This window comes from Copidosoma floridanum, unplaced genomic scaffold (genome assembly GCF_036245765.1).
Source record: "Copidosoma floridanum isolate Cflo_tuat_1 unplaced genomic scaffold, Cflo_Japanese_pri ptg000014l, whole genome shotgun sequence".
NCBI classification, from domain to species: domain Eukaryota; kingdom Metazoa; phylum Arthropoda; class Insecta; order Hymenoptera; family Encyrtidae; genus Copidosoma; species Copidosoma floridanum.
The window spans coordinates 7,059,197-7,079,923 of NW_028321891.1; the positions used below are offsets into that span (position 1 = coordinate 7,059,197).

At 42.0% G+C, this 20,727-nt stretch overlaps 1 protein-coding gene across 1 annotated transcript in view; it reads right to left on the reverse strand.

Annotated features, from left to right (window-relative positions):
• Nucleotides 1–20,727, reverse strand: part of LOC106636192 (uncharacterized) — an 86,772-nt gene that overhangs the window by 51,491 nt on the left and 14,554 nt on the right. Inside the window, exons 4-8 of the mRNA XM_089592063.1 lie at nucleotides 7,297–7,354; nucleotides 6,214–6,295; nucleotides 3,423–3,511; nucleotides 1,930–2,062; nucleotides 1,623–1,825 (exon numbers count right to left, since the gene is read on the reverse strand). Of these exons, the coding sequence (XP_089448189.1) occupies nucleotides 1,623–1,825; nucleotides 1,930–2,062; nucleotides 3,423–3,511; nucleotides 6,214–6,295; nucleotides 7,297–7,354 (565 nt within the window). The remainder of the gene's footprint in view (nucleotides 1–1,622; nucleotides 1,826–1,929; nucleotides 2,063–3,422; nucleotides 3,512–6,213; nucleotides 6,296–7,296; nucleotides 7,355–20,727) is intronic.

A 20,727-nucleotide genomic window follows, 5' to 3' on the forward strand; every position in this document is an offset into this window, starting at 1 on the left:
ATCGTTCACCTCTTGGCGTGCAGAATCGGGATAAGGACAAAACTAGCCGGGAAAAATGGAGCAGAGCTTAAAAACGAACGAGGAAAAAAAAAAGTACAAGCAGCCCCTCGAGGATCCGCGAAGAGACGCGGCTCCGATACCTGTGCACAATACGATGGGTATATAATACTTAATACGTGCATCGTCAGAGACTCCCAGCCAAACGAAGCCCGGTGAGCGGTTAAAGGGTGTCATCAGCGTTCCCCGCACGTGATGTGACATTGTTTGGCGCGCCGACGAGAGAGGGAAAAACGAAGGTCTCCTCTCGAGTGGGGCTCTTCGGGTGTAGGTACACGGTCGTCGGCTCTCTACATGCAGCCGAGCAGCTTGAAAAAGGAGAGCGAGCACACCCTGTATGTACTTGGTTTGCTCTCGGCTTAGGATTATAACAGCTGGTGCCGAGTCGAGGATCCTCCCAAGTCTCGGATGTATGTGGGCTAAGACTTTGAAGATGTCGAGTGCGCGTCTTTTGGTCACTTATTTCTCTTTTTTTCTCGTGCCCCTTTTGGGTATTGTGCGCGTATCGATAGCGGTTCGAGAGCACTTGCTGCTTTTTTTTTTTTTTTTTTTTTTTTTTTTCTGCTCTAACGAGTCGAGAAATTATTTTTATAACCAGTTGATCGTGCGGCAGATGCATTTAGTATATGTTAATTTATAGGTAAGGGGTGACATGTTAATCGAAAATTGAAAGGAAAAGGAAACATAATTGATAAAACTAAAACAATGCGAATTGCCTATCAATTGTGTTTTTGATAAGTAATGGGAGGGAAAACGTCAAATGGTTTTAAAACCATTTGAAAGGCGCATGCTTCTGACATCTCGCAGTGGTATCTTGGACTGAAATACTCCCGTCTCCTGTTACCGTCTCCGCCTCCGACTTTTCTTCCTTCCCGCGCGCAGGTAAAGAAACTCTCTGCTTCCAACCAAGACTGTTACCTTTTCCCTCGGGGAGCTAAGCCTTTACAAACTTTCCAATTATTAACTCAGTCCCTCTTTTTTAAAATAAAATAAAGTAAAATAATAAAAAAAGTACACCCACACTTTTTCGAGCTGTGAAATTTATACGCTTGAAGAGAGGATCACCGGCCGAAGCGATGAATATTGCCTTTTTAATTGGTACAGCCTCCGGTAGATTGTGTACACCGAGCGGCTCTTTGTTTATGCCGAGTGTCGAATTGAAATTTTAAATTTTAATCACCCACCCCGAAGAGGCGAGTCGAGAACAGCTGAATTAAAGGCTTCTCGAGCAAGTGAGGCTCTTTCGAGGTAACAGAGTTAATCACGACAATGCACCCTAATGTACGGTGTATAATGCAGTGCATCAATTTTCACACTTTTTGAATTTGTTTAATCTTCTACCTTCCGCTATTATTGTTATTCAATCAATCACAATCGTTTGTTGTTGTTTTTTTCTCAATCTCTCTGCAAAAATACAAGTACGGTCCACCGTTCGAAAACAATCCCGTGCACATACATATATGCTATGATATTGATATTGTCCTTGACGAATGATTTCCAATTCATAAAACACGAAACGCGGGTGGAATATAAAATAGGCAATTGTGTGTGTGTGTGCACAATACCTGACAATGGGCTCGGCGTTGTCGTCGTCGGTCGCGCTCAGCAGTCCAGTCGCGTCATTGACCGCGGACGAGGTGGAGCCGCGCGGCGACCTCGGGCCACCCTCCGGTTCCCCGATCAGCACCTCCGTGTGGCCATTCTGAAAGGGACTGCTCGAGCGGCGCTCGTTCGCTCGCACGCTGTCGACCTGCAGCCCAGCCAAGTGCTAAATCATGATTATTGAATGCGTCGAGTATTTTTTTTTTTTTTTTTTTTTTTTTTTTTTCCCGTCTCCTCTTTCGATCAAAGTCGAGTATAAAAACCACAAACCGGAACCTCCGCGTCCTCCGGACAGCTTATCTGCTTCTCCAAGCCGACACGCTGGTCTCTGCCGACGACCTTTGGGATCGTGCCGTTGCTCAGCCTCGTAGTCGTGTACGCGTTCGTCGTCGTACCCGCGTCTCTGTTGACAAAGCAAGTATTTACTTATACACAACAATCATGATGATGATGATGATGATGATTTTTCATTTTACGAAAAAACAACGAGCTAATAAACAAGTTACACCCCTCCTACGTATATATAGAGGGAGGTAGAGAAACAATGGCCCTACAATGTATGTACAACAAAACAATGGAAATGTCCCTACTACGCGTGTATACACGGGTGCTCGGTGAAAAAAAAGCGACCTCCTTTATTCGCGCACCCTCCCCCCCAACCACCTCATCTCTAACGTGCCACAACAGCGTGCGCCCTGACCACGCGAGCACGCGGATGAAGAAAAAAAAAAAAAAAAAAAAAGGCAGGACGCTTTTGGTGTGTGCAAAGATATACCTACGGAGCACGCGGATAGCAAACCGAGAAGATGAAAAAATAAGGTAAGGATGCGTTTTACGGGGGTGGGAAAAAAAAAAAAAAGGAGTAGCCCGCGCATGTGGGGTAATGCTCCTCATCGACTCGAGTGCGCAAACAACAACAACGGGAGGGGGGGGGGAGAAAAGTTTTGTGAAAGAAAGAAAAAAAAAATGATCGAAACAGCAAAGAGAGGGAGAGTTGGGTTGCGAAAATTAGCGCAAGAAGCTACGTTCCACAGTTTCGTAACGCGTTTCCAGCTCTGCATTGAAAGCGAGTGCATAATGTGTGTACGAGCGAGGGGATGCGCGCTCACGGGCTATAACCTTGTCCTCTCGAGCGAAGCTCCAGGGTATACGCGTTTCGCTGACTCTATACGTAAGATGTGTACCTAACTACCCTTGGACGGTGCGTTACGAGGGGGAGGAAAGTCGCGCCGGTGTTGCGTAAAATACGGCGACGAGGATCAATTGGGGAACACCGCGATCATCCTTTTCTTTTGGCGAATATTGAATTTTCCTCCATCGAGTAAGTATTCACCTACGTCAAGATGTATACACCCGAGCGATGAACCAACCATGCGATGGCAATTATTGTCTGAGAATGAGTCCGTCATTGTTTACTCTCGATTACGTTGAAGCGATAGCCGTACATTCTATAAGAGTGGATATGTATATATGGACAGCTGTTGGGTTGTTTCGACGCAAAGGGGCAAAATGAGCTGTACGAGAGGACAAGTCGACAGATGTGAAAAATTTTCAAATGGAAGAGAAGAAAAAGAAAAACTTGGAAACGAGACGGAGTGGGTAATTGGAGTTGGGTTCGAGGTATAGCGGACCAAAGAAATATATGTGTATAACCCACGTGCGCGCGGGATAGTAAAAACGCATTAAAATGCAAATTGGCGTACGTGTGTACGTTATAGGTATATACATTATAATATTTATGTCGGCTGAGAGGTAAAACTCACTTGTCGGAGACGGTCACCGTGATCTGGCTGCTCGTCGCATCTTTCGCGGCGGACTCGTCGCTCGTCGACGCGGTGCTACTCTCGCTTACCTGAAAAAAAAAAAAAAAAAAAAAAAAAAAAAAAAAAAAAAAAAAAAGAAGAGTGGATTAAACCAATTTAGGAAGATTTTTACTTTGTGTTTGTATTTGTTTCGTATAATATCGAGGCCACAGAGTGAACGATTGCGTCGATCAATCGTGATTTGCGTAACGTGCAGTGCTGCTTTCGATCGGTTACTTATATAGAGGTATGGACCAATAATATATATGCACTCAATCTGCACCGTCTCTAATTAACGCACAACCACGCCATGTATACGTTCCAAAGATATAGGAAAACATCACCGGAAGCGTCCGATCGCGCGGAAAAAGAAAAAAAAACAGAGCAGAAGAGGATTTCGTAACGCGAAACATCACAGGAAGAAGCGGCGATCGGCATCGGTACACGGGGAAGATAAGCAATGAAGCAAAGCTATATACGTATGCAGGTATTATAGTCACCGCTGCTACATCATAATCGCGGGCACAAATCGGAGAGTAAAAAAAAATGGCAACGCGGACGAGTGCGGTTGTATGGAGTTGCATAACGCGCGCTTCAAGAAATAAAATCGCAGAAAAACAGTATACACACGAGTCTCATGTGTATGTAATGGGTGTAGTTATATACATATGTGTGTGTGTGTGTGTGTGTGTGTTACAAGAAGAACGGAAATTCGTGTTGAAGGAGGGAGAGAGGCGCACGTGTCCGAGAGAGCGGATGGATGCGCAGGTACGAAAGGCACGTATATAATCAAGGACACGTGCGCGCTGCAGGTGCCGATATGGGTATAATCTCTCTTGTAATCAGCGTTTCAAGTTTTCTGATGATATCGTGATTTTGGAACGAAACCAAGCAAGTTTTGTCTATACTCTGTTGAAACAATTTTTGTTGTATCATATACGATGAGCCCAGGTGAAGAAGCTAATCTTTTTTTTCTTTTTTTTTTTTTTTTCAATTTATTTGAATGACAATTTTGTCGATAGATTGCGTTTTTCTAGTACAAAATACTCGTGAAACGGTATTATTATTATTATTGTTATTTTAACACGTCACTCGACGCGTTTGCCTCGCGGTTAAAACGTTTAGCGGCCGCACATTCCGATTTTCAAACTGGACGAACGGCATGTGTACACTAAAATCAAGGTTTACGATTCGTTCCGTTATACGTGTACGCGCTCACGTATATATTATTATACATATGCCCGTTTCATCTCACGTGATTATAAACGCGCATCGCACCTTTACGATTTCCAAAGTCCGAGGCACAAGTGTACATAATGTCATTAAGGTCCTTTCCCTTTGTAGCTCTTGTAATGTTGCACCATGAAAAAAAAAAAAAAAAAAAAGCGATTTCATCCGGGAGACCCGCGGAGCTTCCATCTCTGATTCACACTTGCAAAGTACAGAGTCGCGAGACCACGGATCACGTGGGATCAGAGATTCTCCGGAAAATCGATTGCAAACGCAAGTGTTGGTGCGTATACACGTATATATTATACGTGGTAAGCCACGACTTTGGCGTTGATCTGTACATGTTTTAATCGTCACCGAGACTCAATCGACGTGAAACAGCGCGCACTCCTGATTTTTCATTAGCTCGTATATTATATATACTTATGGCGCCGATAATACGCGTGTCGGGGGTACACATTCTAATCAATTGGAAGAAAAACGACAACTTCAGAGGACGACGTTAATGTGTGTCTTTGACGGGAGGGTAATCGGGAAAATTAATAATCACGAAAGTGACAACGTCGGGCGAGGGAAGGAAAAATAAAATGTATCGAGGCCACCCTAACGCGCGTCTAAGCGATGCAAATTCATCCCCGTGGCTCTCTCCGGTGGGCGCAAAATAATACGACGACGACGAGGTCGGTGAGAATAATTTTGCATGTATTTACATTACGGTGTACACCGGAGACACTCGCTATTTATTTTCGCCTCGAGCACACCGCGCGGGAGGAAAAGAGGGGGGAAACACTTCCCAAAGCATCGGCGACACGATGAGATATATATAAACATATATAATAACGGAGAGACGTCGACGTCCTTTCGATACATTTGCAATGCAGTTCCGGTAATTAATGCGCGTACGCGCCAACTCGTCGCTCGAATATTATTTTCGCGCTTTTATTTCCTTGGAAAAACCACGAGACGCTATAATTTACCGTCGTATTTCCTTGACTCCTTTTTTATCTAAAATATTCCAAGTACGTGATAAAGTCGATGCGGCCGGTCGTTGTCGGAGAGATGCGTAAGTACCGCAAGTGGGTCAAGATTAAACGGGTTCTCGCTGGTAAGCAGTTTTCGTCTCTGCAGGACCCATTGGACGCTTCAACCGGTTGCTCATATACATTCGTAAACACATTGCACGTTTGTCAGCGTCTCCCGTTGGGAGAAAAAAAGATCCTCGGCACTGGATCTAGCTACTTTTTTTTACTTTTTTTTTTTTTTTCAAACCTATAGTAGAAAAAAGTCCCAGAGAGTCCGAAAAGGCACTTTTAAAGAATCACAGAGTTACACATACACGTGTAACATCTGGCCAGTATATGTGTGTATAAGCTCCGGTACTTTTAATACATATTTATGGTAACGCGCGCATGTAGCGACGAGCAAACGAGTAAAAGTATAATAAGAGAAGGGGTGGCTTCGTTGTAAGTCGCAGTACGGGTGTATAAGGTGGTGTAACGCGTGTGGGGAGGCTGCTGCTTACCTGTTGATGCAATATCGTCTGGATGTCTCGAGGCTGGATCCTTTTCAGAGCGAACAGCCTCTCCAGCCGTTCCCTTGCACCTCTGCAATTGTAAAAAAAAAACAAAAAATAATGTACGTGTTACGTGCGTCTGATTTTTTTTGTACGTCATTTTTCCCGAGTAACTGCATGTACTGAGAAATTTACGATCCAAACAAGTGATTGATGTAGAAACGCGTGCAGTGTTGTACTACTCACTATTGCTGCACACAAAGTGGGATGTATGTATATACTTAATAATACGCGAAGTGATCGGCGATAGGCGACGCTTGTACGGTATTTGCAGTCTTTCTCTACGAGTCTATACTAGTACACTGCCGAGAATTTTGTGACGAAATCGTCATATGAACTATTGCGTATAGACACGATAGGTACGTTTCGTTGGATCGGATTTCCGTTATTTCCGAAAAATCAGCTGGAATATAATATATCATTTATGGTTTGAAACGTCAATTACATTTATTTGATGGATCCCGATTGAATGTTACGTCGTGGTTATTGGTTTTCCGATAAATTCGACAAAAGATTTCGAGCTTTTTTTTTTTTGTAATTGGCAAATGGTTTTGGCTAAAGTTTTGAGTCGTAAAAAAAAGTTTCGGCGTAAAAACATTGGTTTCCCGGTGCTGCGTCTCTGTGTACGAAAAGAAAAAACTTGAAGCGAATGAAAAAGCGCCGTTGCACGAAAATTGAAGGATCGTTTTTATTTACTTTCCTTTTTTTTTCTTTTTTTACTTACTATCGAGCGAATCGCACACAAAACAGCCGAAGCACCGTCGAGCCGGGACTCGCGTTTGATATAAATAGCTCACGGAAAGAAAAAACAAACGTCTAAAGCATACTTTTTACGAATTACCAAAGAGTTATGAAAAAGTTCCAGGTGCAAGTAGTGGTGTACATCTGTATATATACAAATGCAAACTTTGGCTGTTGGAGCGTCGACTGCTGTCGCGACGACTTATTTTCATTTTCAACTCACCGAGTAAAGAAAAGTGCCTACACGTTTAGTAAAGATCAATACGTAACGGAGACAAAACAATAACTCACTTTTCGACGGCGATGACAAAGGCGTCCTTGATTCCTACGGTGTTCGATCCATCCAGCACTTGAACAAGAAAAAAACGTTTCGTTAGCTTTGCCGATCCAAATTTTTATTTTTTCCAAGCATTGTTCTTATTAGAATCACACTCAAAAACGCACTCTCAAGGGATTAGTAATTTCACAAAAAACATTTTCATTTGGGTATAGTGTCCCAATTACCCTTTAAAAGTAGGTAAAAATGTTACCCCACCCGTATTTTCATGCTCATCGTCCATGCGGTCAGAAGTCGAAAGCTCGATACACGCGAATTAAAAATAATACATCGTGATGTTGCACATTAGCCGTGTAAGCCCGAAAGTCTCTCGCGTCGAAGGATCAATTATTCCTCGCTCTGGTGGGTCTCTATTTTTGCTCCAAAAAGCCCAGTTTATATTGTGTACAAGTGGTACGAGCGGGACTTTCGCCTCGTAGAGGTCAAGGAACAATATTTTCTCTTCCGCAAAACTTGCAAGCTCCACGCCCTGGTTCTTGCATTGTTTATTGGGTCCGTGTTAGGGTGAGAATTGAAATATTTTTTTTTTTTTTTTTTTTTTTACCTTTTTCAAATCGTTTCATGCAAAGTATGCTGGTTTTTAATTTCCACGAGGTACAGATTACAAAAAATCGTTTTTCAAGGAATAAAATGTAAAAAAGCTCTACAAAAATTCGTGTATGTTGAGGAAATGCGAGAGAAAACCAATGCGACGCTAGTGCTGTCTCGTTGTGGAACGGTTTCAAATTTAACGGAAATCTTTTTGAATCGATAAACGGGTTTTCTCTTACATTTCTCGTTACCTACTGACATTTGAGAATTTATTGTCTCATGCCAAACACGAGCATATAACACGTCTCATCCTTTTTCAAGTCAACATACGAATTATCGATAGCTCAAAGAAAAAATTAATTTTTCGCGAGCATTTTTATGTATGCTTGAGTACCGAAAGGAATTTTACTATGATGAAAAAACTTTTGATCCATATTCGTAAGCAACCATCCAGCACAGATCACCGTCTTGGCTGATGACGTCACAAATATGGATGCTTACAAAGTTTGGTAAAGATCCAGCTTAGCAAAGTATTAAAAAAGTGTCGCAGACGCTTTCTGTGCAAATTGCACAATAAGCGTGAAAAAAAAAAAAAAAAAAAGTTTTACTGTTATCATTATGATCGTCACAGTGAGGAGCTACGGTAGACTTACTATTAAAAGAAAGTTATTATTATATCGATCCTTGGCCTGATTTTTTTTTATTTTAATACTTGATAAATACTTGCTATAATACCTGGTTGTTTTGTTCTAACGAAAAATCAATAAAAAAAAAAAAAAAATACCACCTACATCCTGAGAATACATCGAAAGCAAGTAGTTAAAAAAAAACTGTTTTTATTAGATTAGTATAACTCATGTCGGAACAGTACAGTTAGAGATGAAAAAATAAAATTATGATTTTTATTGTGACGAAACACGCAGTTTTCTTGATTTCACGGAGATGATTCACTTTTTTTTTTTTTTTTTTGAGACCAAAAGACAACTCCCTGGATGCGCTTTATTTTTAAAAACAGCCGAAATAAAACTCGAAAAACTCCTACCACTTCGAAATTGGCACTCCAGCGAGAGTTGGCTGTCTATAAATATACAAATTTACATCGAACCAGTTTTTTTTGCACATCAGTCGTAAAAATAACAATCAAGAGTAGATGTAGGTATATACGCAACTCGTGTGACATTCACAGTAGCACTTGAAAAAACAACAAAAATAAAACACTCCAATCCTTGAAAAAAAAAAAAAAAAAAATTAAAAAAAACAAATGAAACAACACCACTCGCAGATTTGTACCATCACCGCTCGAATCACGCGATCCCCCGTTAGCCGGGCTGGCAGGTAAAAGCGCGTTCTCCTGGCGCTTAGCATCCCCATCGTCATCATCGTCCTCGTCTATAAACTTGATGGACGAGAGATCAAAGTGCCGGGCAAGATCGGTATCGTCTTCGGGACATTTCCCATCTCCCGTCGGCTCGACGATAAACGCCGATTTCCAGGTGCGCTCGCTCAAGGTCGGCGACTTTGGCCTGCTGGGGATCCGCGATTCCGCGCTACAGCCACACCAGGAGATGCGGTGCAAGAGCGAGGAGACTCGCGAGCGGCCCCTGGGCCCTCGTCTCCTCAGCTGTAGGTCGTCAACGCTCATCTCGGGGTTATTGATTTTCCGGGGACTTATACCTTAGGCGCTGCGATTGTTATGTTTGCCACTTGGATTCTCATTTCACCGACAAACTCGATCGATACGCTCATTATATGGCTATTTATTCGTGTTCGTCGATATAGCAGTTCTCTTAATTTTGCGTCCATCAGATTAATCACATCAATTGTCTTGATTATCCAGATACAGTAAACGTCACCTGGAATTACTAATCCAGATCCCACGTATGTATAAAGATAAACGTACAGTATTCGAATCGATAAGCCGCAGCTGCAGTTTAATTACAATTCGATTCACTGCCTCACTTGCACAGTATTAGCACACAAAAGATAATACAAATAACCTATACGTATTGTGGGTCTGATTGTCGATTCTTTATGTAACTGAGAAGAAAAAAAGAGAGGGAAAAAAAAATGATCTCACGACGTCTCAATCTTTAGGAAAAAATTCTGTCGACTCCTCGCAAAAGACGACAAAAATCACATCGAAAATCAATCGGTAAAAAACTCGCGAACCCAGGAATATCCGTAGGGAAAGAAAAGGTGGATAATATGCCGATCGATCCACAATCACCATCCGTTCGCTCCCATTGCCATTCACGAGCCATAAATAGGGTCGCATACGCGCTGCAGAGTGAAAGGAAAAACCTCCCTGCACGAGAATACACAGAACGTCGCCTTTCACGCGTCGAATAACGTGGGCGCATTAGCCATACCGATCTCTACACCTACATACGCGTTATTGAAAAAAGGAAAAAATCACTTGGCTATTGTGTTAAGAGCAACTACTTTCCCTCAGAAATGGTGCATGACAAACGTCACGTCTCAAATATACCAGACTAGCGCCTATTCAATCATACACTATAGGTGTATATATATATATATATATATATATATATATATATATATGTAGACGCTGTCAAACGTATACGCGAAAGCCTCGGATCCTGCTCGAATCTTCCGAGCCTCTGCTCTCTCCTCCCTTCATTCGGACGGATGGTCCGCTTGAATATTTCAAAGGGTCAGTATCGCCCACCTATATTGCATGTACAGTATGTCGTATACATAGAAGCAGCGAGTAATCGAGTCTCCTCGTTGGATTTCGAGGGATGCTATATATACGTGCATTGGCGGGACGCAAGTTTGAGATTATTAGCCCGATGCTGCGCCAGTGATGTCGGACTATATTTATCGACGCGCGCTCGATGGTTACTATATTATATACAACCCGCGATCGCTGCCTCCACGGGGTGGGTTACCGAATCCTCGAGAGAGGATGACCCCTGTTTTTCACTACCTCATAGTGTGGGTTAAAATTTTTAATGAAAAAAAAAAAAAAAAAAAAAAAAAAAGAAAAAAAAGTCGAACTTCAAAACGGACCAACTGATGGCCCTCTTACATTGTACGGTGCATCGAAGCGCACATCGTATGGGGTTTCGTCAAACTTGACGGATCTTTTACCATCGTACACGTTGAAAGGGGAGGAGAAAGACTGCGTGTCGCTCGGGCCGTTTATTTATCTTATTTTCAAAGTGGGTGCGCTATGCTTATTATAGGAGCTCCCGTTGCACGCTGTACTCGGCTCGTCTCGTTCGCGCGCGAGCTGGAATCCATGGAGCCACACGCGCAGGGTGTTTATTTCGGGCCGTATTTTGATTAACTTTGATTTGCTAAAAATATACAAAGCCACCCACCCATCCCTTCTCTTTTACTTTCCGGCCCGACTTTCTCTCTGATGAACTTTTTTTTTTTTTCTTTACGTTTATCTCGCTGTGCAAGTATACGTTACATTTATTACGTTCGTGTATCGGATGTGGTTATCGATTCCAACCACTTGAGCGGGACCTCTGAACTCGCACCGATCGCACCGGTGGTAAAATCTATATTCAAACATTTACGAAGCACAACCCCCCCCCCTAAAACAAAATCTTTACACCATAACGTGTACCACTCGAACGCAATGTATATTTCAAGTCCACTTGAGTTTCACGGTACGAGTACACACTGTACCGTACACTTATACAACCTGAAAAGAAAAAATTAAATCACCGCACAAGAGTAAGCAACGACAGCGCCTCGCGTCAAAAAACTTCCTCCCACATAAATATAATGTGCCCGTCAACCTTTGAGATTTTTATTTTTTATTTCGTTTGTTTGTTTGCACACTCTCTCTTTGGTTCCAATATGTACCTCTTCGCTGCATCACTTTGGGGGATGCGAAGGACACGATTTCGAAGGTGTTCCAGTGCGAGAGGATTGTTCCTTTGCAAAGTTACAAAACGTAAGTTCATCACCACTGGAGAAAGAAAGAAAGAAAGAAAAAAAAAAAAAAAAAAAAAAAAAAAAACTCGTTGCGATTCACACTACAACGACAGCAACGGCAACACCGTTAATACCGAGCTCATACCTTCTCCATATGGCATGTATTTCCGAGGCACACGTGAGCTTACACCCGAGAGGCTACTGAGCCATCATCGTCGGCGTCGCCGTCGTCTTCTCGACTCGGGATTGCTCGCGCGTGTATGCCGGCTCAGAGCGGGCGTTTATATTTGGAAGCCGGCGCGCGACGCTAAAAAATAACCGCTGCCGGTTCAACGCACCTAAGAAGAAGAGCCGCGGGCGTATACGTATTATGTACCGCGTGTACAGGCGCTCCCCGAGAGAGAGAGAGAGAGCGGGGTAACCCATCCTTTTTTTTCTCGCCTTCGTGCCTTTGGATGGCTTTTTCTCTCTCTCTCTCTCTCTCTATCGGTGTGCGCGTGTGTGGTGCCGATGAAAGCTCCGAGCTTGCGGGCTTTCGATTCAAAGGGCCGAGCTTTCGTCGAATAAGTACTCGCCCGTAGGAGTACGAAAAAAAAGCTCCCCGCGATACATTTGTGCGGAAATCAAATTGGGTTTTTTTTAATTCGTCATCGTCTCGTTGCCCTGTAGGCCTAATATTTTCTTGTGTCCTCTCAAGTCCTGCGATGTGTACAAGGAGCAACAGCGCTCTGATGCACCATAGTATCGGTTAAACAACGAGTGCTACGAATATTTCCTTTCGGGAGGACCAAACATACGCTGTATGCATCGGTTCACACCAAAGTGATAAAAATAATCAACATAACATACTTATAGATATAATGATTAACTACACGACAAGAAGGTGTATATACGACTGAATTTTCAAATGCTCCCCGGGTGCCAGTGACACATTTCCATTTTTATTATCCTGGAGTACGTTTAAACGAAATTAGAGAGAGAGGGAAAAAAAAAGTCAGGGGATGCAAAATAAATGCCCACACGGAGGTTTTGTTTCGGATCCACTTGTGTAATATATTATATGGTACACCTGTACGTGTAACATGCGTGTACAGGTGTAATATAACGTACACGTATAGCGCCTAACGCGACTTTGCATAGTATTTAGGTAGTTCGTTAATAGTTTCTTGTTAAACAGTTGAAAAGCCCCGGGGCCGCAGAGCAGTGTGGCGTCGGACAAAAACTAATTGCCCTCCACTCTGGGCTACTGTGTATATATATACACGTACAGAGAAGTACTCGCGCGAACCCTATGTTATATATATGCATATACACTTCTGTTGGGGCTGAATGTTTGTACAGTCGGAGAGAGAGAGAGAGAGAGAGAGGTAGGCTCTCGACACGGTTACATGACAAATTAAATCAGCCCATTTGACTATGTCTGGCGCTCGGCTCTGCGTTACTTATTCGTATCAATTTCCCCACCGCCGAGCATTTTCCAGCATCGCATATACATTGCACAGCGTGTGCCCGTACACACGTCATGGGGATGGTTTCGGGTTATCATTAAGTACATGGGCATACGTGTGATTCGCTGAAATTATCGTTCGATCGAATTACCGAATCGTCCCTTTCGACTGTTTGCACATGCACGAACCGATTGCCAACCGATCGCTACCGTATACCGTTGTACTATACGATCCCGCGAAGTCGATAAAAAACTTGGAACCTGCATGTGCCGTAAGTTATATCCCGTGTGTTGGAAAAACAAAGGCTACGAGAAACGCTTACTTACGCGGCTGCAAAGTCACTATACGCTCCATAGATTCGCGCTTACAAGCTATACTTACTTGTACTTGCACACACATCGCGCACGAATGGGAAAACAAATAAAAGTGCGTTATCGTTATTCGTACCTCAAATATATATATTATGTGCTATTCAGCTACAGGAGTTAGCGAAATGAGATTCGAATCATCGCCATTGACCCTCTTTCCACCCCCATACATTTATTTATAACGAGTCTCGGTTCGTGTACATATGTATTACATACGTGACGCTTTTTTGGCGCAAAGCCCGCGCAGCACGTGACCGACACAATGATGGTATATTATACCCCTTTTTTTCCACGACAGGGGATGCGATCGCAAGCGCTATACATATGTGTGAAATGTTTACGGTTACGTCGTCCCTTTTAGGTGCTTTTTCTCCTTTGCATGGGTGCATTATAGTTGAGCTTGCGTTTGGTGCAAGTCGAATGTATACACCACTTTTGCGGGCTGCTTTCGGGCATTACATGTATGTACACACGCACACTCCGAATGGAAAAGGAGGAGGTTGCGAGTGAAGGGAGATGATGCTTGGAATCCCCTTTGAGAGCCGCTCTGGTGCTCATCCCGACGTTTTTCCGACACGAGGAGAATACATACATGTATAGAGGGGGACGGATTTTTCGAAAAATGGGAAACCGATGGATTCCCCAGTGAGCGTTTCGAGTGATTTTTTGGGTTTTCCCGAGTTTTCCTTTTTTTTTTTTTTTTATTCCATACTACAACCTTTTCGAGCTCCTGCCTCTTTTTCGAAAAGGATTTTTAGTTGATGATGATTCAAGAGAACCACCTGTCGTTTTGTCGTTGTTTTTATATAGTTTCGTGGTGCAGAGCACTTATTTCAATGTTAGAAAAAAAAAAAAAAAAATACTTTTCGAGCTTGCGACGAATGTGATTCTGCAAAACGTGTCCGAGAATAATTGTACTCACGTTTTATTGTCGTTTGAGAGATGGAATTTTTTATTTCCCCCAGCAGTGATGGTACCAGTGGCAGAACATGATGAAGGGGCACATACGAGGAAATTTGCAAAAAATCGCCTCTTCCGTGATAAATTTCAATTGTCTTTTTTATCTATTCATTGTCTCGTTCGATGAATTTGAATAATCATCGCGATCGCCCTCAAAACTGAACCTGATACAATTTCATTGAAACGATCTTGTAATTGTAAGGATACTTTCATTTTTTTTATCCACTTGAGCTTTTTCCGAACGGAAGTTGGACATAAATAAAAGAGTGTAAAAAAAAAAAAAAAAACATGAAAAAAAAGCTCCAATGAAACCGTAGATACAGTGCGGGATGGAAAAAAAGTAATTTTTCGCGGAATCGCTCATATTTAAGCGCACAGTTTGAAAGTGTATCTGTCCCTGATGGGACGTACGACACCAACGTCGACATATTTACGGGCTATTCTGATGTAAAGTGCTGCGCTGCTGGCGCTGTTGTTGTTGGGGCCACCTCTCTAAATAATGCTCTTCGTTTTCTGCCACCGCACATACAGTACAATATAATAGACTGCAGTTACTCTCTGCACTGACGAGCCGTAATTTTGGTAGACCGAATTTGGGGGAAAATAAGGCGGAATCTTTCCCCTTCTGTTACCGTTTTCCCTTTTTATTTTAGTCAATTACATGACATCCAGCAAAAACCAAAATTACACTTTCTCTATGGTACCTTCAACAACGTGCTTTATTGCACGTGACGAAAAACAAAAAAAAAAAAAAAAAACGCAATCGATGACGAAAGAAAAGCACCCATAACTGCAGTCTGGTGTAGTGAATCGATACCACGAAAGTGCATCGAGAGAGCAATCGTTTCCCTCCTGCATCCACCTATCCAGTACAAGTACACTTGTGTGCCCGTTATAAAATCACGCCGCATACACAGATAAGTATATATATATATATATATATGTATACACGGGAGGCGCGACACACATCGTAAATGACAATTGTTCGGCAAACGTGGCTTCTGCGTATTATATGTGTCGGTGTCTCAAGTTCCGGTGACACGTATGCATTCTTGCCTGCTTTTGCAACTCTATAAGTACTCTTTTTATTTCATTGTTTAACGATCGGCTGCTCTTGCGGCTCTTCCATCATCGACGCCGTCATCATCGAGCATCAATCATTGCTCTCCTATTATTTCTTTTTGTAGAAAAAAAAAAAAAAAATTTCCGACCCATAATATAACAAGTTAGTCTTTAGGTGACGGATCATTGTTTTTGTGGCGTTTGATTTAGTTTAGGCAAATTGATTATAAGTGAGTATTAAGAATAAAGTATAGTAGCTACATGCTTATTCATCGGAATGTATGATATATATGCATGATGTTATGCACGCGTACAAAAGATCGAAATGGATGTTTGTATTTGTATTTGATGTATATTACGTTGTAAAAAGAAAAAAAGGCACTTCTGGGAAGCAGTCACTTGATTTTTAGCACTAAATAGCCAGACACTTGGGTGAGGAAATTTTTTAAACAAGGAGGAAAATGTTTACGTAAAAACTGCACAATGTACTCGCTTCAATGCGTAAGTGCATGTGCACAAAGGTATGTAGATATATTTGTTAGGTAGGTGTAAACAAAAGTAAACGTAAAAACGCTACACATATTATATACGTACCTATATACATGTGTAACGGAACATCGAGGCCAGTCACTTTGTTTTCCGTACCAAAGTGGAGGAGGGCGCGCGAGGGGGTCGACCGGTGCCGTTGTTTTTGTTGATCGATGCGTGTATGATAATAATAAGCATCACAATAATAATGAAAAAAAATCGCTCGAACATTGACTCAATTTTGAAAGTTACGTTTCTTCCCGCACCTATGCTGCGTTCATAAAGCATATATATATATACGTGCAGTGCAGCCGTGCGTGACGCGTAAAAAAGAAATTTGATACTTTTTCCCCACAACGAAATGAAATTTGCATTTTGGCTTCGTTTTCATTATTCGCTTATCGGGAATATTAAACATTTGGATTGATTTTACAGGTTCTCTCATTAACGGTCAATGGGTGAATTTTACGTAACAAGCATTAATGTACGAATGGCCATTTTCCATAATCTATTATCATGTAGGGTGAAAAACAAGAGCTTTAAGCACAGAGTAAAAAATAAGGAAACCAACGATGTAACAGCCAAACGAAATAGAAACACATTTTCATGGTAACCAGTAATCAACTCGGGTTACCTATCAAGATCGGCTGCGATATTAATTTTACGGGCTTTGCGTAACACAGGCTTGCCACTGTCGTCGTCGTGGCGCACGGGAGCTGTGACGAAACCCAAGCTTGTATATGTATATACGAGAAAGTTTGCAACGAAACGATAAGGAAAAGGAAAAAAATTTGGAGGGACGGACCAAACGAAACTACGCGCGGAGAAGACGTTAATTTTGGCAATAATTTGCACTGCAAATTTCGTATTTCTCGCTGCGGAAACTTTGGACGAGGACACCAACGAATTGCGACTGCCGGTGACGATTTCGAGTTTTGCATTAATTACAATAATCAAGCGGGACTCCTTCGATCGCCCATCCTTTTGGAAGTAATATATAGACCCTCGCGCTATAAGACATTAAAAACGAAAATTATCGATACATGTCCACTCCGTGGACTTTCTAAACACCACCTCCGCCCATTATAATGTACGCAGGAGCGGGGACAAGCACAAATAAATCGAGGATCGAGTCGTCAAAAACGTGTCCGGTGAAATAACAAGCGCGTGCGGCCTCGTTGGTGTGCAAAAGGAACACGTGACTCGTACGTAACTTATCATCCCATCGTCCACGCGCGCGTGTACACGGAAGGGACGATCTGTTTCTATATTTTCAAGCGTGTGTAAAAAAGGGGGGGGCAGTGGGGGGCCAGAAGCCAATGCAAACATTCGCGTTGGTGGGCGATGGTTGCGAAATTACGGGACTCTATATAATATGTTACATATAGCTATTTTGCGACCGATGAAAAGTACCCAAGTGTGTCTATATAATATATAGGAGATGATGTATAGAGAGAGAGAGAGAGAGAGAGAGAGAGAGAGACGAACGAAGAGGAGAGGAGAGAGAAATCTCGACGTCGTCTCAAAAGTGAGAAAGGCAGAGAGAGAGAGAACCAGTTTCCTAACTGTACAGCCGGCTTGCCGTGGCAGCCCGTCCCTTTCTCTTCCTCGTTCGGATGAAATTTTTTTTTTCTCCCCTGCCGCCTCCTCTTATTTTTATCGCTACGCGGCGCGCAAAGCTTCGATCTCGTTTCCGATGTGAGCGTCTCGAAAATATACATGTATGCACACACACGCATGTGCGTGTTCTCCTCTCGCGGTGTGTATATAGATGTGTACTTATGGTCGAAAAAAAAAAAAATCTTTCTCTCTCCCTTCCATATACTTGCGCTTGGACCCTTGACCCATTTTCCTTTTCAATGAGACGAAAACACTGAGCGAGAGAAATGACCGAGGCTCTTTTTCTCTTTTATTGTGGTTTTTTTATTTTTTTTTTATTTTTTTTTATTTTGGTGTACGTATATAGGATAAACGTATGGAAATACGCTGATGCAATTGTACACTTTGCGCCATAGGTTTACTACAGTGACCGAGATTTTATATTTTATTCGTGAAAAAATACCACTAAAGAGGTGTTTGCTGGAGAGTCGAAAAGTACTGCAAATATTTAAGCGTAATATGCGTTGAAATTCATTAGCGATCGGTTTGTTTTAATGATGATTTAAAATCATTGCTTTATCGATTGTGTTATTAAATTGCGTATATTTGTGCGCGCGAATGTTATCGCAAATAAAGATTATACTGTACTATTTCCCGATTTCGCTAATCAGTGCCTGCCGGTGGAAACAAAACCTATTGGAAAATGTCGAGCGCCCGGTATTTATTTATCCGAATGATGGATTGACGATTAATCGAATTTCACACCGGCGTATACCTTGTATTTATGATTTTATGGAGGGATGTACCTACAATTATCTCTGCTGATGGTGAACAAATATATTTTTACGTATGTAGGTATATGCGAGACTGCATTTCAATTGTATCGGTTTGACAATTTTCGGGACGAATGTCAATGTGTACATACAATTAATATGTCACTTCTTTATTTTAGGTCACGGAAAAAGTAAGAGTGTCCAATGAAGCGATACGATAAAAATATTAGGTACAACATATACAAATAGCGAGAAAAAAGATCTATAATAGCATAATATATTTTACTAATTAAATATTCGGTATAAGGTGCAACTACAGGGACAGAGAATTACAACTCGCTATAAAAAGTAATGAACTTTTAGTAAAATGTATCATTACCCTTTTAAAGTTATACGCTTGAAATGTCCATGTAAATGATTGAACATTTTTGAACCTCCCCCTGAATCACGCGTAAGTCGGTCACGCGCGCTCAAAGCCGCGTATAAGTATGTACAATATAAAATAAGAACCACCACCAATGTCCAAACTGCAGCGAGTAGCTTGTATATAGGTACGACAAAATAACCCTTAAAGAGCCCAACGTATATGTAAGTGCACGCATGGAAACACACGTGGAAAATGAAAGTCAGCCGGTGGGGTCTCCCTTGATATCCAGGCAGGGGTGCACGTGGGCTTATAATGGACGCGTTCTAAATTATCGTAGGGCTTTCCGCGTATATGGAGCTAATAACCGGAGCAAGGAAGGAGCCAAAGAGAGCAGCGCACATCGTGTATATTACCACTGTAGGTTATACGTTGCACGCAAGTGTGTGTGTGTGTGTGCAGTTTATACGCGCGGGGAACAGGGAAGGTGAATGACCATCGGGTCGACGACCATTACCGCCAGCCAGTCGGCATATTGCGCTCCCTCTTACTATCTCTGGGTACACACACACACACATATATACATATATACATATATAAAAGCTACTGTGCTATCACCAAGGTATTACATGCACATATAGCTATACCGCGTATACTTGCTGTTATGCTTTGCTAGGCTGTTTTGCATTTTTTTTTCTTCCTTCCTTTATTTCGTTTCCACTTTTTTTGGTTTTTTTGGGTTTTTTTTTTTTTCAAAGTCCTTTTGATTTGCGCGCGGAAGCAGATAAAACTGAAAATTTCGGATGAGAGTTTTCGAGTTTCATTAGTTTATTGCCGTTTGTGCTTTTCCCAATAGCTGCAGGTAAATACAACTCGCACAAAAGTCATAAAAACTCGGTATATGCGCTTTTTATTGGATTCCGCGCTTTTTTTTTAGTAAGGGGGATTTTTCAATTGACCATGTGGTCAAGTACACGGGGAAAAATGAAAAATTCACCTTGTCTCAAAAGATTTTTGGCCCAACGACAAATGATTGACAAACAAAGCAATGTCAGTACTCGGCGCGATCATGTGACCGTAGATTTAATTGTTCCGATTATTTTTTCGGTGCACGTGCACTTGAAATTAGAGTACAACATACCCGTTCACTTTTGCGTAGTACGCGTCATTTGTATTAGCGATTGGTGGGTATTTAGTACCTTATCTCATTAGCATCGATAACAGGCGCTGTGGATGAATTTATTAATGACTTTTTATTCCCAATATCATCGTGATAAACTTGATTGACGATGCTGGATGCTCTTCAAGTTCCACAGGTTTCGCATCGATCGAATCTCAGATCAACGATTTCTGCATCGGTCAAAATATTTTTATCATTATCACTATAAATATACACATATATAATTTTTTTTGACGTTTCCAAACAATAACCTTGTCGTGAGTACGTGGGTCCACGCGACAAGAAATTCATTTATCTTTCAGCAAGTTATCTCTGCGAGAAACGCGATTGAATTTGATCGCGCAGATGGACAAATAAGCCCCGAGTGCAACCTCGCGGTGAGTAATTGGCCAAAGCAGCGGTACTCCAATTTAGTGTACTAGCATCGATAACCGAGGGTAGTCCAGTAAAGGTTTTTTGCGTTTCTTTCTCGTATAGACCGGAAAAAGGAGGTGACCCGCGAAAGACCGATAAGATGCTCGACGCGCGCGAGAATCGAGCTGCAAAACGTAATCCAGGCAGGGATTTCAGAGATCCCGACTAATGACACATATACCGTGAGCGCGACAATTTTTCCAATAAATAGCAGTCGGCCACCCGAGTTTCGCGCACACGCGC